General features: G+C 52.0%; 2 protein-coding genes across 2 annotated transcripts; both read left to right on the forward strand.

Annotated features, from left to right (window-relative positions):
- Nucleotides 1-945: 945 nt before the first annotated feature.
- On the forward strand, nucleotides 946-6,717 carry LOC131213188 (NCK-interacting protein with SH3 domain). Its single transcript, XM_058207181.1, has 8 exons — nucleotides 946-1,066; nucleotides 1,293-1,477; nucleotides 2,188-2,337; nucleotides 2,500-2,596; nucleotides 2,747-4,084; nucleotides 4,177-4,398; nucleotides 4,480-4,652; nucleotides 4,753-6,717. The coding sequence occupies exons 1-8, from the start codon at nucleotides 1,039-1,041 to the stop codon at nucleotides 4,942-4,944; spliced, it is 2,385 nt and encodes a 794-aa protein (XP_058063164.1). The 5' UTR covers nucleotides 946-1,038; the 3' UTR covers nucleotides 4,945-6,717.
- A 1,060-nt stretch (nucleotides 6,718-7,777) lies between these two features.
- On the forward strand, nucleotides 7,778-14,289 carry LOC131214093 (protein mesh). The gene is made up of 9 exons (XM_058208453.1): nucleotides 7,778-8,135; nucleotides 8,806-9,410; nucleotides 9,500-9,637; nucleotides 9,718-10,484; nucleotides 10,568-11,594; nucleotides 11,667-11,796; nucleotides 11,887-12,175; nucleotides 12,257-12,444; nucleotides 12,775-14,289. The coding sequence occupies exons 1-9, from the start codon at nucleotides 7,778-7,780 to the stop codon at nucleotides 13,575-13,577; spliced, it is 4,305 nt and encodes a 1,434-aa protein (XP_058064436.1). The 3' UTR covers nucleotides 13,578-14,289.
- Nucleotides 14,290-14,624: the final 335 nt, after the last annotated feature.

The raw sequence follows: 14,624 nt of genomic DNA on the forward strand, positions 1-14,624 counted from the left end.
GGTCATCCATCAACATTGATTTTCTGAACGTGTACCGGAAAGTGAAAAGCTAGCTAATGGCGGTAACTAAAAAACGAACCATTGACAAACTTCTTCTCGCGTGGATGGGCAAATTGTGTGCGTACCGTTCCACGGGCCATGTTTACATTGCCGTAGTAAGGTGAATAACGAGTTGTCGACAAACGTCAAATGGTCGCCGCGCACGCGTTCTTGTACTTGTAGGGCATCGATCTGTGAGCAGAGGGCCCTCGTATCTAGGGTTTTGCGGATACTCCTTCAGTACGCGTAGACTACTCGACACGAGTATGCAGGAAGGTTCCGGCTGGCTCGCAATGTACCGTTGTCACGCTCACCTCTGGCGATATGTGCTGCTACGAGAATACCACCGCGGTCAGCTACCTATCGCCCGCTGCTAATCAATGTTCACGCCCGAAAGCAGATTGAGGGACGACGGTCCGATCGTAGCATCCGTGCCCTAGCATCCGAGGCGGAGGCTCGGCGGACGGCCTAGCTGTGCTCGCTCAGTGACAATTGCAATCTGCAATGGAAAGGATATCTCGTCACACGAATGCTCGTGTTTCTTGTATCAGGATCAGGCTTGTTTTTGAAACAAATTGAACCTACATAAAAAAAACAGTAAGCATCCGTTTGCAAACAGTAAAAGTGGTGAAAGTTTCGCAAAGGCCTGTGAGTGAAAACGGCTTCGTTTAGCACTGGCCCATCAGGAAACGACGGGAAGGAATATGTGTTTCACGCGTTGCAAAAATATGCTCATCTCGTCGATTGCTATCCGCCCGCCAGAGTCAATGTTCTGTTTTCTGTGAGCGACACGGTGTGTACGTGCTTTTTTCGTGCGTATTCATATTTTAACACAGCATCCCAGTCCTCGTACGGTACGTGCGTGCGTAATAGTGTTTATTCTTCCCTGCCAGAGAACTTCTCGCTGCCTCTCTTCCTAAACGTAGCATACCTTTCAAAGCACACTCATTCGCCAATCAATCCGCACCATCGTTCAGACCAGCAAAAAAAGCGACCACAATGGCTGACACTGTCCTTCAAGAAGGTGGTAAGAACAACAACCAACCGAACGTGATCGTATCTCTCCCTCATTCCGTATTTCCCTTTTTTTATATCTTTTCAAAAACAAAATTGTAAAACACTTCCTTAAACCATGCTCTACGAAAATCCAACAACCACTCGGCGAACTGTTTACGAAATTTGTACGCTTATTTTGGACACTTAAAACCTACACCGCTACACGTCGGTTGCACGTGGAGCTTTCCTCCGTAAAGAATCCTTCGAGATGCTAAAGGCTCTATACGACTTCACTGCCGTGTATCCGAAAACGATCAGCTTCGACGAGGGCGAATACTTCATTCTGCACCAGACGAGCGCCCGCCAGCGAAACTGGTGGCAGGTGGTAAGCATGAAGGGTAACGTTGGCTTCGTACCATCAAATTACGTGATGAAACTGAAGGTAAGCATACTGGGTGCTGGGCCGTCGGCCGGGGGCCTGCCGGTTTCAAAGCTTAATTCTACCGGATACTCATCTCGAATCCTTTATAAGACGACCATGTTGAATAATAAAGCGGCAAAGCAGAGCGCACAAGAAAAACAAACAAGATCTGACACATATCCTCCACGCAGACAAATAGGCAACATATTATTACGCCGCATTGGAGAGTGGAAAAATCGATACAGCATGCATTTCTAATAAACCTTCATTTTAGGTTGCTATTGGACGGTCGTTGCTCCGTTTTTACGTAGCTCTTTCACTTGGCTTGCTGCTACGAGATCTAGAGGACCGAAACATGCCATGACGGGATGTTTCGTCTGGTTTGCGTTGCTGAAACTATTAATCTCCACATCGTTTGATGTGGATCGGTGTGCAGACATGATGCTCACGAAGTTTCACCGTTTCACGTTCAAAACCAAGAATATACAAAAATGTTTGAGGATACATTTCTGTATATTTTACACTGTTAAGCTTTGCCGACTTTATCCAGAATAGATGCTAGAATTTAAGAAGGTGGAGGTTCAATAGACTGGAATGAGGGTTATCATTGAAGAGGTTAATGGGACAGAATTGCAGAAAGAATCATTTCGTAAATTACATATTTTATTCCTCTACTGACTACTTCTAACCCCTTCTAATCATGTATTCTTGCACGGATTGTCATGCTCCAGGTGAATCCAAACTTTGTGAACGGTTTTCTCGAATCGAGCATCGAATCGTTGCGACTATCGACTGAGAAGGAAATTAACGGCATTATCGGGCGCGATGAACTCATTGGCCGGTTGGTGGAGAAGAAGCGAAAGCTGGAGAAAATTTTGAAGGTAAACGAGACAAGGCGTACGGACTGCAATCACGTACATGATCTGCTAACCTATTTATTTCCACCACGCGCTTCGTGATGTTGTCCAATTGGCAACGGTTCAAATTTTTCATTCATCCTTTGCAACAATGCGAATGCCATGCATCCTCCCATACGCTTGCAGTATGAACCTTCCGATAGCGAATCTGAGCCACCGTCACCGCTGAAGCTGGCCAATGGGCACATCAAGCAGTTAGAGCGGCAGGATGAAATGCATCTGGGTAAGTAGTCGTGTGGGGTTGGCGTCGTCATTGATCCTTTCAACCTAATGATTTTATGACTCTCTTTGATGATGATGATGATGATCAATGAGATGAATTTACGACTCGGCTGATAATTTTATAACTCACTGTCTCTCTCAACCTGCTCAGCCGATGCGCCTCTGCATGTGAATTCCGGTCCTCGGTACTCGCCACCGCCAATGACCACCGGAGCAATGACAGAAAAGTCTAAGTCGAGCCCTGCGATCGGTGTGCAGGGTGCTCAAGCCCAACCGCCGCAATTTGTTTCGGAAAGCCCGAGCATGGGTGTGCTGGTAACTAAAGTAGTACAGTCGGAAGACCCATGCCCTTCGACCAGTGCACCGGAAGCCGTCAACAGTAACACCTTGTCATCGGAGGTATCATCGGAGGCAGAAGCAACCAGCCACGATACTGTTACGACGGCGACGCTCACCACAAGCGACGAAATTACTGCAATATCACGCGTTGGAGAGGACGGCGAAGAAGACGCAGTGACGCGTGACGAGTCGGCTGCGGAGGCAGGACCGGAAACAGGCAACCACACCGACCACGAGCTAGAACTGGAAACAACCAACAACGACGATGTTACCGTGAGCGAGAATGATTCACATCCAAGGCCGGGTTCGGGCCCACTAGTAAAGGTGCAAGAAATTACGCCATCGGAGGGTAGTGCGTCGAGTGTTTGTGTTCTACAGGATGCTCCCAGTAATGGTAACGCGGGACCCGAAACATTTGAAGAACAAAGTACCGTGGCGGAAGCAGATTCCAACGAAACGCGAGGTACACGTGTTGAGCTGGAGCAACTCCCAGCGGTAAAAATTGAACCACCGGAAGTGTATCAAATTGTAGACGCGATCCGTAATAGCACCCAACTCAGCCACGAACTATCCTGCGTTGCGCTGCGCGTCATGCTGAGCGAGCTGGAAGCACTTCTACCAGCACCCGTTGTCCAGCACTATCTTGAACCGATTGCATTGCATTTAGCATCGCCGCTCGACGTGACCGATGCACTGCTGAGCCAAACGCACGACGCCCACCGGCTGCGCGTGATCTTTGCCGAGTTGTCCGACTGCAAGAACGACTCGGAGCAGCGCACGTGGATGCTGCACGAAGACGAAGCCGACATCAGCCAGTATCTGACCGAGTTAATACGCATATTGAACGATGCAGATCCCAAAATATGTCGCAGCGAGATGGCGTGCGATCATTACCAAGGCATCATTAACCTCGTACTTTACTACCAGATGGAGACACGCTGGTCGATCCGAAAGTTGCTGCTGAAAGCGTTTCGGGCGATGTGTCACCTTGACTACACTACCGTCGACATATTGTTGGGTTCGGTTTTGCCACTCGAGCTCGTGCAGGACATGGTATCGAATGCGCGCAACATCGAAAAACTGCAGGAACTGGCGAACATGCTCATCATCATCTTTTCGATCGGCCGCCGGATGACTATCAATCAACAAGGTGCGCTTAACAGAGAACGAAATCGCGAACAGATTTTCCCTGCTGCTCCTACTTCCTCTCTAACGGATTCTCTGTAACGGATTTTTTTGTAGATCACTTACGGGCGGATTTTGTCATCTTTTTGCTGAATCTCATCGAAACGCCTCCCGAGTGCGACACGCATGAGGTGTTACCAGATACTATGATTAACCTAATTCTGTCATTCAATCTGCAATTCGACAACTTCGCCGACAACGTGGTGCTGGAGGCGGTGGAACAGTTTAAAACGGCCAAAACGTTTACCGAGAAAATACTGCTACTGATCAATCGTGAAGGTACTAAGTTTGGCTTGGGTATATTGCAAGCACAAATTAAATTAATAAATTTCTGTCATTTTTTACTATTGCCTTCAATAGAGGACCCCGTACACACGCTTAGGCACACCCCGGTGAACATAAATCCTGTATTGAAAATGCTCGTCGATCTCTTCAGCCGTCCGGAAACGGCTTCTATTTTCTACACGAATGATAACAAGGTGTTGATCGACATCTTAGTACGCCAACTGTCGGATCTGTCGGCTGGAGAGCCAGTAAGTGTGGCTACGCGTTTCAATTTAGTTTGCAATGTGATGCTTATTTTTTGCACCCATATCACAAATACAGCTAACATAAACATAATAATATTAACAGATACGCAAATGGTACCTCGAACTGTGCAGGAAGATATTGCGCAACACCAACTACCCGGAGCATCAGCACCGAAAGCAGGATCTGATGAAAATCTTCACACGCATTTTTTGCGAGGAAACGGAGTGCAGCGCTAGCGATCAACAGATTGTGCGCGAAATAGCGAACGCATTTCCGCAAATCTTCAAGGCGTGAACAAACCGATTGAAGTTCGTTGAAGGGGTTCGATGTTAAACTATTATATCTAGTCCATTGGCGTTTCTATGCGCTGCAGCTAAAAAGGAAGACCGGATTGAGGGAAAGATAAGATTGTTGCGATGCACACAACATTGCCAGGTGATGAACGCTTGGACATGAGTCATGTTAACATTTTTGAATGTTCTGTTTCTCCATTTCTCTTGTTAACTCTCAATCGATGCGTTAGTGTTAACACCTAATCGTTTACATGTTTAACGAAACGAGATGAACAGATACTTGGTATTGAATGAACGATGGACAGTGTTAAGCCCGTGGATTGCGGTATAAAGGCTAGAATCAATGCAATATAAGATAGCGGCAATGGTGGAAGTAAGCAAACCTATATATGCATGAAGAATACGAGCATTTGTGGACGAAGACAAAGGTGTTCAGCGGGCGAGTGTTAAGTAGTGTAGAATAATCATGGAAATATTCGTACAATTTTCGAGGGAACTTTCCCCAGAGGCCAAAACAAAACAACCCAGTCGTCGGTGGCCATTGACAAGCTCTTGGCGAACCACACATGTTATATCGTTGTATTGAAGGCCACTAAAACGAAACAGTGCAAGTAAACGAAACATTGTTAGAAACAGTGAAACAAAACTTTATTACATTTTAAACGTACTGGTGCATATTTGCAGTTTTTAATCTTCGTTGAGCTTCCATTTTTCCCTTTACAACCTGTAACTGTTAGCATTGTTTGCATTGCATTTTCCTGATTGGCCGTTTATCTTTCATCCGGCACTAGTTTCCCACGGTTCTCGATGCATAACTTTCGAGCAAACAAATAAACCGAATAGTCAGAATTTATTCACTCAATAGATAGAAAAGGGAAGCTAATATATTATACTACAAGTCACCGCTACTGGTTAGGAAAGATTAGTAAAATCTAACGTAGCTTCGACGATGGCACTAATTTTAAAGCAAAAGCAAGTAATAGGTGAGGAAAGGTGAGCCGCCAATGTTCGTAGTAGAGAATAATGAATCATAATGCTATGGGCCAATACTAACTGCTTACGTCCGGTTGCACGAAGAAGGCGAAATATTGTTTAAATGTTTCACTACGTTTGCGAAGCAATTGCGTTTTTGAAAGCTCCGTTTGCGATGCGTCGAAGACAGCGGGTATGATCTGCAGTACCACAGAGAGCAGGTCATTCGATTGTTGTAATGAATAAGGAGTCTTCAGCAGTAAGCATTTTGTGCTTAGAGTAAGTGCAATACAACGATCCAGACTGTAGGCTCGGAGCACTTAGGTTTGCGAACGCGTATCGAATTATAGTTACTCAACGAGCGTGACTCAGTGGAAGCACCAGCTGCACTAGCTGTTTTAGTCACACCATGATTCCCAAACATTTCACTCAACCGTAAACCGATCTCATTAGCCCTTGAATCCCCCTCGGCTTTCTCAACACCCCTTCCCGTTCCCGCTCCCTTTCCACCAAAACTTGACTCCCTCTTCATTCCGTAAGTTTCGTTTGCATAGTCTTCCGGCTTACAGCTGAGTCTAGTTACTGTTACTGTAGCGAAACGTTGTTTTTTAAAAGAATAAGCAGACTTGTCAAACGTTTTTATCATCATAATTTTTAATACCAAACCAAGCAACCAAAGTTTGCAAAGCATGCAAGTCGGATATTTTGCCAAACCAATGATGCCAAAACCAGGCCACGCAGGCCTCGATGCCTAGGAAGTTACAAACGAAAGGCAACGCAAGCTGGCTACGTGTCTTGAGAATGAACGGCAAAACTTTAACTCCAAAATGAAAATAATTCAAAATAAACGTTAACTAATAAACGGTAACGGGTATGCTATTTTCGGTAATACATAACAACGTCGCATCGTTCGCCTCTCGTGTTTGCCGATGACCTGCCATTGCCAAGAATGCGGAATCCCTCAGTGCTTCTCGAGGAGGAGAATCAGTTTAGAAGGTAGCTAATCGTACGACTCGTAAGTCATTGGATATTCTCAGAAGCACTTTTCTGAGTCATGAAAACATTTTCTGCCAGGTTATGCCTCATTCGTTTTGTCTTATCAGTGCTGATAAGGCTGATGACAACTTGCACAACTCCTGAAGGGCCAAAAACTATGATAAGCGTGTAGAGAGCGAACGGAGCGAAACAGAAACTGTATTTCACCAGCGAGCTCGGAAAGGGTGCCGCCGGAAGTTGCACCGGTTTTCGTAATCGCAAAACGTTTTCCATTCCTATCCCTCATGTACCATAAACGTAGACGGCTGTGGGAGGCCATTGGTTCAAGGGTTTGTACGCAGGCCGTACAGGTTCTCAAAGGGTGTACCTTTGCTACGCAGTCCGTCTGTGCGACCAACATAGCGACGGTATCTTATCGGGCCAGCGGTGTTATCTTTTTTCGATTGCCAAACATGGGGCCGACGGTACGCTGATGGCATAGTTAGCCCAGGGTGCGGTTGATACTCGATGAGTGTGTCGCGTTCCGTTCCACGTCAGGTGTGCGGCAATATCTGCCAATGTATCTAGTTATCGAGAAGACTACGCCCCGACTGGTTGGCCATTTTTTGGAGCAGGTGGCCGATGCCACTCAGAGCTTGTGTGAACTGCGCTGGTGAAGGGTCTTTTTAGTTTCAGTTAGCGTTTCAGTTGGCCAGAAAAAGATTGGTGGACGAATAACGAGTGCATCGAGAATAGTGTAAACCATAGTTTCGGGTGTAGGTGGCCGTTAAATACGCTAGCGTTGAGCTGGCGTGGAGTGGTGGGTGTTGAGAAGACCAAAAGTGAACTAGTTCGAAAGCGCCAACCGTTGGCGTCGAACTTCCACGATGCGGTGGAAGTTACTATTGCTACTGCTATGTGCGGTAGCGCTAACGACCCTATCAACTCCTGCATTGGCCGATGAGCAAGATGGTGCTGAGGACGATGACGGTGACAATGGGCCGATCGCGGACGATGACGACTACGGCGAGGAACCAACTGGCGACGATCAAACAGCGGAAATGGACGAGCCGGCCGAAACCAACGATCAAACGCCATCTGCGGACGACACCGAGACCAACGAGGATACGGTCGATATAGAAACCGAAGGCACTGGAGACGGCAAAGGCAGGAAGGGAAAATACTATATGTACGATGACTTCCTGTCGAGCCTCGACCTGGCCGACAATAACTACAACTGGGAAGGTAAGTCCGAACGCTCTTCGTCCCTTCGGCTACTATAGCGCAGAGTCTGCACAGGCAAAGAATTCGATGACGGCCAAAGGACTGTTCCGATTAAGAACAGGTTCGAAAAACAGTCATTCTTTCTCGCACATTCCGAGCCCGATTCCAGCTCAGGAATCGGTTATCTTATCTCGAAAACGAGACCTGCAAGTTCCCGTACCACACATAGTTGTGCGCAGCTTCGACAGGTCGGTTTTTGATTAGATTAAGGGCCCATTTTTTTCCGCGGTCCCACCCATTACGGTAGAGGGGTGACCTGTTCGCAGGATACCGCTCCACCACAAGCCTCGCTGTTCGCCTCTGCGGCCTTACGCAACTCGTTGCAATGTTGCCTTATACGGTGTTCCGCCCGTTTTTTTTTATGCTGCTTGCCCCCACCGCTGAAGACCGCTCAGTTCCGTATATCGATCAGTTCAGCCTGCAGATAACAGCGAGGCCTACGGTATGGAAGCATATTTGACATGGGTGTGAAGTGTGAATCCACTTCATCACCGTACCATTTATTGCCTGAAGTGATTACAATCGCTGTGGACTCCTTCCCTTCCGCCCGGCCTGTCGCAGAGCTAACCCTGGTGGCTAAGGCCGCGTTTGGAAACCGTGTAATTGTAATTCATTCCACACTATTTCGCAGATCCGCTGAATCGCGTGCAGCCCAAAGAGCCACCGAGTCACAGCATCGACGGTGGGTACACGATCAACACGGCCCGCCTTGCCCAGCTCCGGCGCAACTTCCTGTACCCATTCTACGACCGGGGCGGCCCGGAAGATACCGGTGACCTGCAGCGCGACATCCACGCCTCGATGCCGCAGGTGCACAAGAACTTCAACTTCCAGCTCCCGTTCTTTGGGTTCCGCTTCAACTACACGCGCGTGTCGATGAACGGCTTCCTGGAGTTCTCCGATCCGCCCGAGCACTACACCTACCCGCTGTCGTTCCCGATCAAGGACTGGCCGCGCCGCAACGACCCATCGTTCATCGGGATCTTCTTCTCCAAGTGTCGCATCGGGCGCATTTACCAGACCGACCACGATCAGCGGTCGCCCGGCGTGTACTTCCGCATGGAGCGCGACCTGATGACGCGCACCGATCGGCCGGGAGTCGAGATGCGGGAGCGCGTGATGTGGGACATCCGGGAGGGCGTCGTCGGATCGGACACGTTCGTCCCGAAGCACGTCATTATCACCACCTGGAAGAACATGAGCTTCGCCGGTGGCATCGACAACTCGCTGTTCCGGGTAAGTCAACCGTCACGCGCAACAACCGGCAGCGGTTGGCAGGGCACTGGCTCACTGGCAGGTTTTCTCTTTTCCCTTACGCTCCACAGACCAACAGCTTCCAGATGGTGCTGGCGACCGATGAAGTGTACACGTATGCCATCTTCAACTACGGCGAAATCAACTGGTCCTCCCACACGGAAGCGGGCGGCGACACGACCGGAGGCGAGGGTGGCGTTCCGGCTTATGTAGGTCATCGCAGGTCGCCGTCGCCGAGGAGGTTCGCTATCATCTGAGTATCACTAACCACTATCCGGTGCCGTTTCAGATCGGGTTTAACGCCGGTAACGGTACGCAAGCGTATGAGTACAAGCCGTACAGCCAGGCGTCGGTCCTGCGCGATCTGACCGGGCGGGGCTGGGCGAACGGGTTCCCCGGGCGGCACATCTTCCGCATCGACGAGCGCATCATGCTCGGCACGTGCAACAAGGACATCGACGCGTCCCACCTGCCGTTGGTGTTTGCGCCCGAGTCGGGCAACATGCTCGGCGGCACGGTGGTGAACATCACCGGGCCGTGCTTCACCCGGGAGGACCGGGTGGCCTGTCGGTTCGACACGGAGGAGGTCGTCGGCACGGTGGTCGACACGAACCGGGCCATCTGCATCCAGCCGTTCCTGAAGGCGCAGGGCTACATCCGCTTCGAGATATCGATCGGGACGGACCGCTTCAAATGGCGCGGCCGGTACTTCGTGGAGACGCCCGCGACCGCCACCGACCGGATCTTCTTCGAGACGGACGACGTGCACCGGCGCGCCCCGTCCGAAATACGCATCACCTGGAACCGGTTCAACCTGACCACCAACCTGAACGCGAACGTGCAGATCTCACTGTGGGGCTACCGGGAGGCGACGATCCGGCCGGAGCTCGAGTTCATCGACATGCTCGAGACGCAGCTGACCAACACGGGCGTGTACACGATCGTGCCGGCCAACTACCGGAACCGCGACAACACACGCACCGTCGACATGCAGTTCGGCTTCATCCAGATCAACCTGACCAACCCGGAGCAGTACAACAACCTGCGCATCTCGCCGTACGTAGTCGCACCCCTTGTACCCTTTTACTGGTCGTTCTAGCGTTGATAATTCTTTCTCTCTCTTGCTCTTTGCTCTGCAGCGTTTTGTGGTCGAAGCCGATACCGCTCGGGTGGTACTTCGGGGCACAGTGGGAGCGTATCCACGGGCGCAACTGGCCGCGGGCCCTCTGCGACAACTGGCTGCGGACGGACCGGTTCCTGCGTGACTTCGCCCACGAGCTGGCCATCTGCCCGTGTACGCTCGAGCACGCGCTGCTGGACAAGGGCCGCTTCCTGCCGGACCCGGAGTGTGACCGGGACGCGAACCCGACCTGCCTGCAGCACCGTGGCGCGATCCACTGCGTGCGCTCGGGGCAACCGACGGTGCAGGGCTCGGAGCAGCAGTGCTGCTACGACCGCAACGGCTTCCTGATGCTGTCGTACGACCAGATGTGGGGCTCGCGGCCCCGCCGCAACCACAACATCGGGCAGATCCCGTGGAACGAGGCGAACAAGGTGCCGACACTGTCGACCTGGTTCCACGACGTGCGCCCGTACTACTCGTGCTGCATGTGGCAGGACGAGCAGGCGGTCGGCTGCGAGACGTTCCGGTTCGAGCGGCGCCCGTCACAGGACTGCATCGCGTACCAGCCGCCCGGTGTGGCCGGCATCTTCGGTGACCCGCACGTCGTCACGTTCGACGGCCTGCAGTACACGTTCAACGGGATGGGCGAGTTCGTGCTGCTGCGCGGCAACAACGGGCGCGAACGGATTGACGTGCAGGGCCGGTTCGAGCAGGTGCCCCGCAACATCCACGGCCCGGTGATGGCGACCCAGCTGACGTCGGTGGTGGCGCGCGGCAACACGTCCACCATCATCGAGGTGCGGCTGCGGCCGCGCGAAGCCCAGTGGCGCTACCGGCTGGATGTGTTCGCCGACCAGCGGCGCATCTACTTCGACCGGCAGAGCCTCAAGTTCCAGCACTTCCACGGCGTCACCGTCTACACGCCCACCTACATCCTCAACCAGTCGGAGGTCGTCATCATGTTCTCGTCCGGCGTCGGCGTCGAGGTGGTCGAGAACAATGGCTTCATGACTGCGCGGGTCTACACACCTTGGAGCTTCATCGTACGTAGCGGCACCCTACGTAGACTGTAGATTCCCTCAACCACTAACTGGTTTTACACCCTCCCCCAACAGAACAAAACACGCGGCCTGTTCGGGAACTGGAGCTGGGACATGGCGGATGACCTGACGACACCGGGCGGAGCGGTGGTGACACCCAACCTCAACAACTTCCAGACGATACACGAACAGTTTGGCATCTGGTGTACGTAGCTCGGCTCACCCAGCCACCCAGACCTCCTGGTCGCTAGTTGTACAGCTCTCACTATTTCTCTTTCTCTCTCCCCCTTTGCAGGGATGCTGTCGGATCGGGAGGTCGAAAACGTGGGGCAAGCCCTGTTCACTAGGGAGTTTGGACGAACGTCGAGCTACTTCGCGAACGCGTCGTTCGTCCCTAACTTCGTGCGCGAACCAAGCCTCTTTCTGCCACCGAACCGGACCCAGGATGTGCAGCGGGCGGAGGAGCTGTGCGGTGAGAGCTACCAGTGCCGCTACGACTACGGGATGTCGCTCAGCCGGGAGATGGCGCACTTTACCAAAAACTACCACGCCAGCGTCGTCAACATACAGACGGTGAACGATAAGTGAGTGAGCGCGCCATGGCTACCCATTTGTGGGCTCCCGTTCGTTAACATTTCGCTTTTCCTTTTTCGCCTCGTGTCCAGACGCGTCATATCGTGCGGTATCCTGGAGACACCGCGCTTCGGGCGCAAGTCCAACTTCCTGTTCACACCCGGGGCCCGTGTTTCGTTCGAGTGCAACGAGGGATTCTTCCTGATCGGTGATCCGCGCCGCATCTGCATGGAGAACGGCCAGTGGGACGTGCCCGAGTACGGCTACACCGAATGCTTGCGTAAGTATAGGCCTCCCAGCGCAGAGCACTACTTGGGGCCGATTTGCCGTGTAGCACTGATGTACAGTGATGTACCGGTACACAAATCCACACCATCACCTGTTCGAAAATCCGACCCGATGTACCACTAACTATTGTGCCCAAGGACTTGCGCGACTTTTTCTCGGTATTCTCGGGCTTGCTTTTGCATTGCAACTCCTTCACGTTATTGGCTGAGCTTGCAAAATGTGTCTCGCCGGGCCAGGACACTACCTATTTACTAACTAACACACGTCCACCGATCAGAACAGTGCTCACCTCAGTCAATTCATCTCTCGTCTTTGCGCGCAGGTGGTGTGTTCTATTCGCGCCGTACGGCTTGGATCGCGATTGGCATTGTCATTGCTGTGATTATTCCGCTGATGCTGTGCATCGTCTGCGGGGTGTACTGCCTGCGCAAGCGCAAGCGAAAGGAGGATCCGGACTGGCGGCTACCGCTGCCGTCCCGGTCGGGGTCGCGGGCCACGCTACGCAAAGGCGAAGATAGCGAGTACGACGAGAACACGATTCGCAAGACGAACAACTACGACGGCAGCTACCGGACGAACGAGCCGCTCGAGGGCAAGCCGAACATTCAGTTCGCCGCCAAAAAGCTGGACCTGGACGAGGAAGATATCACGTCCTCGGAAGGAGGTGACTATAGCGCGAGGGTGGCAAACGATATCGATTATAAGAACGTGGCTGATCACCGCAAACAACTAGGTCGGCGCAACCAGCGCGCGCTCCAGCCGGGCATGTTCGCCGAGGGGGACGAGGAGGAGGACGACGACCCAAAGGGATACCCGCCGCCGCCGCCGCAAGCGCAGGCCGCGTTGAACCAGCAGCAGCAGCAGCAGCAACAGCTTGACTCGCCACTCGATGCGTACGGCGCCTACAGTCCCACCTTCAGCGACATCGACCGCGCCAGCAGCTTCGCAACTGAGGACAACTCGCCGCTCAACCAACGCCGGCCACAAAACGGAAACCTGTCGCCCTTACCGCCCATCGGCCGCACCTTTTACGCCGGACAGGGGCAACCGGCGAGCCAGACCCAGCCGCTGACCCAGAACACCGGACTGCCCAATCGCACCGACAGTCGCTCCACCGAGGTGTAGGGGCCTGATGGCTCGTCGATACACAACTACGCAGCGAGCGCCGTTGTCTAACACTAGCATCTTGACATACATACACACACCCATACATGCGCGCGCGCGCGCTCACACGAGTTCACACTGGCGTTATAGGGCGTCGAGCCTTTACTGGGCCAATTTCTTTTTGTTTAATGTAGAATATCAGAGACATTACTTTTAAGGACAGTTCAGTTTCACTGTAGGGGCCCCGGTAATTCGGAGCAGCAGGTAGAGTTCTCAAACCCGACTTGAAGACCTAGAGGCACTGGAGTTGCATAGGAAGCTTAACACGAAATCATGGGTCTACCTAATTCCTCACCATAAGCTAGTAGTAGAGCCTTGCCCACAGTCGCTGCTCACAGTCACACAGGCAGACACCACAGCAATGCCAATGCCCGTTACTCCAGCTGCGGTGTGTATAGACAGCGCTTGGCCTGACAGAGAGCCCCCCCCCTCCCTCCCCTCTGGGGATCACCGTACCACCCATTGGCGAGTCCCTCGCTAGATCCCCCCCCCGTGCTGGTCGCTTACCCGTCTGTCCCCGTTCCAGGTGCAGAAGAGTATGTCGCCCGCAACACCGGCGTGTCGTTTGGCGTCGTGATGGCGATCGTCATTCCGGTTGCCCTCGTCATCATCCTGATCGTACACTACCGGATCAAGCGAAGTCAACGCGTGATAAACGATGAAGCACCAGCCGCGAAAAGATTGAACGATTTTTAGGTCCAAGGCAGGGGACAGTCAGGCCGTTTGGCACAGCACCTCATCCTGATCGAAACACAAACACCCAACCCCCGCAACCGAGTTAGTTACTACACGGGCTGTGAGTGAGTCGCTGTGGCAGGGAGAAGAGTAGGACACCAGGATACACAGGATGTGGGGAGCTGTGTGTAGTTTTCCCGATTTTTTAGCTTCACAAACCTGGATCCTTCATACCTTAGCCATACCAGTGCAGTACCATCGATAGATTTACTTTACTGTATTAACATTAAGATACACGATTGAAAATAAATTGGAAACATTCTGTGTTTGCCT

The sequence above is a fragment of the Anopheles bellator genome, chromosome X (genome assembly GCF_943735745.2).
Source record: "Anopheles bellator chromosome X, idAnoBellAS_SP24_06.2, whole genome shotgun sequence".
Lineage (NCBI taxonomy): Eukaryota > Metazoa > Arthropoda > Insecta > Diptera > Culicidae > Anopheles > Anopheles bellator.

Excerpts from the sequence above, each read along its gene's own strand:
- LOC131213188 (XM_058207181.1), top strand. The coding sequence starts at position 1,039 with ATGGCTGACACTGTCCTTCAAGAAGGTG. Across the intron at positions 2,597-2,746 it reads GCAGGATGAAATGCATCTGG|CCGATGCGCCTCTGCATGTG; the intron begins GTAAGTAGTCGT and ends CAACCTGCTCAG. Across the intron at positions 4,399-4,479 it reads GCTACTGATCAATCGTGAAG|AGGACCCCGTACACACGCTT; the intron begins GTACTAAGTTTG and ends TGCCTTCAATAG.
- LOC131214093 (XM_058208453.1), top strand. The coding sequence starts at position 7,778 with ATGCGGTGGAAGTTACTATTGCTACTGCTATGTGCGGTAGCGCTAACG. Across the intron at positions 9,638-9,717 it reads AGGGTGGCGTTCCGGCTTAT|ATCGGGTTTAACGCCGGTAA; the intron begins GTAGGTCATCGC and ends GTGCCGTTTCAG. Across the intron at positions 11,595-11,666 it reads ACACACCTTGGAGCTTCATC|AACAAAACACGCGGCCTGTT; the intron begins GTACGTAGCGGC and ends CTCCCCCAACAG.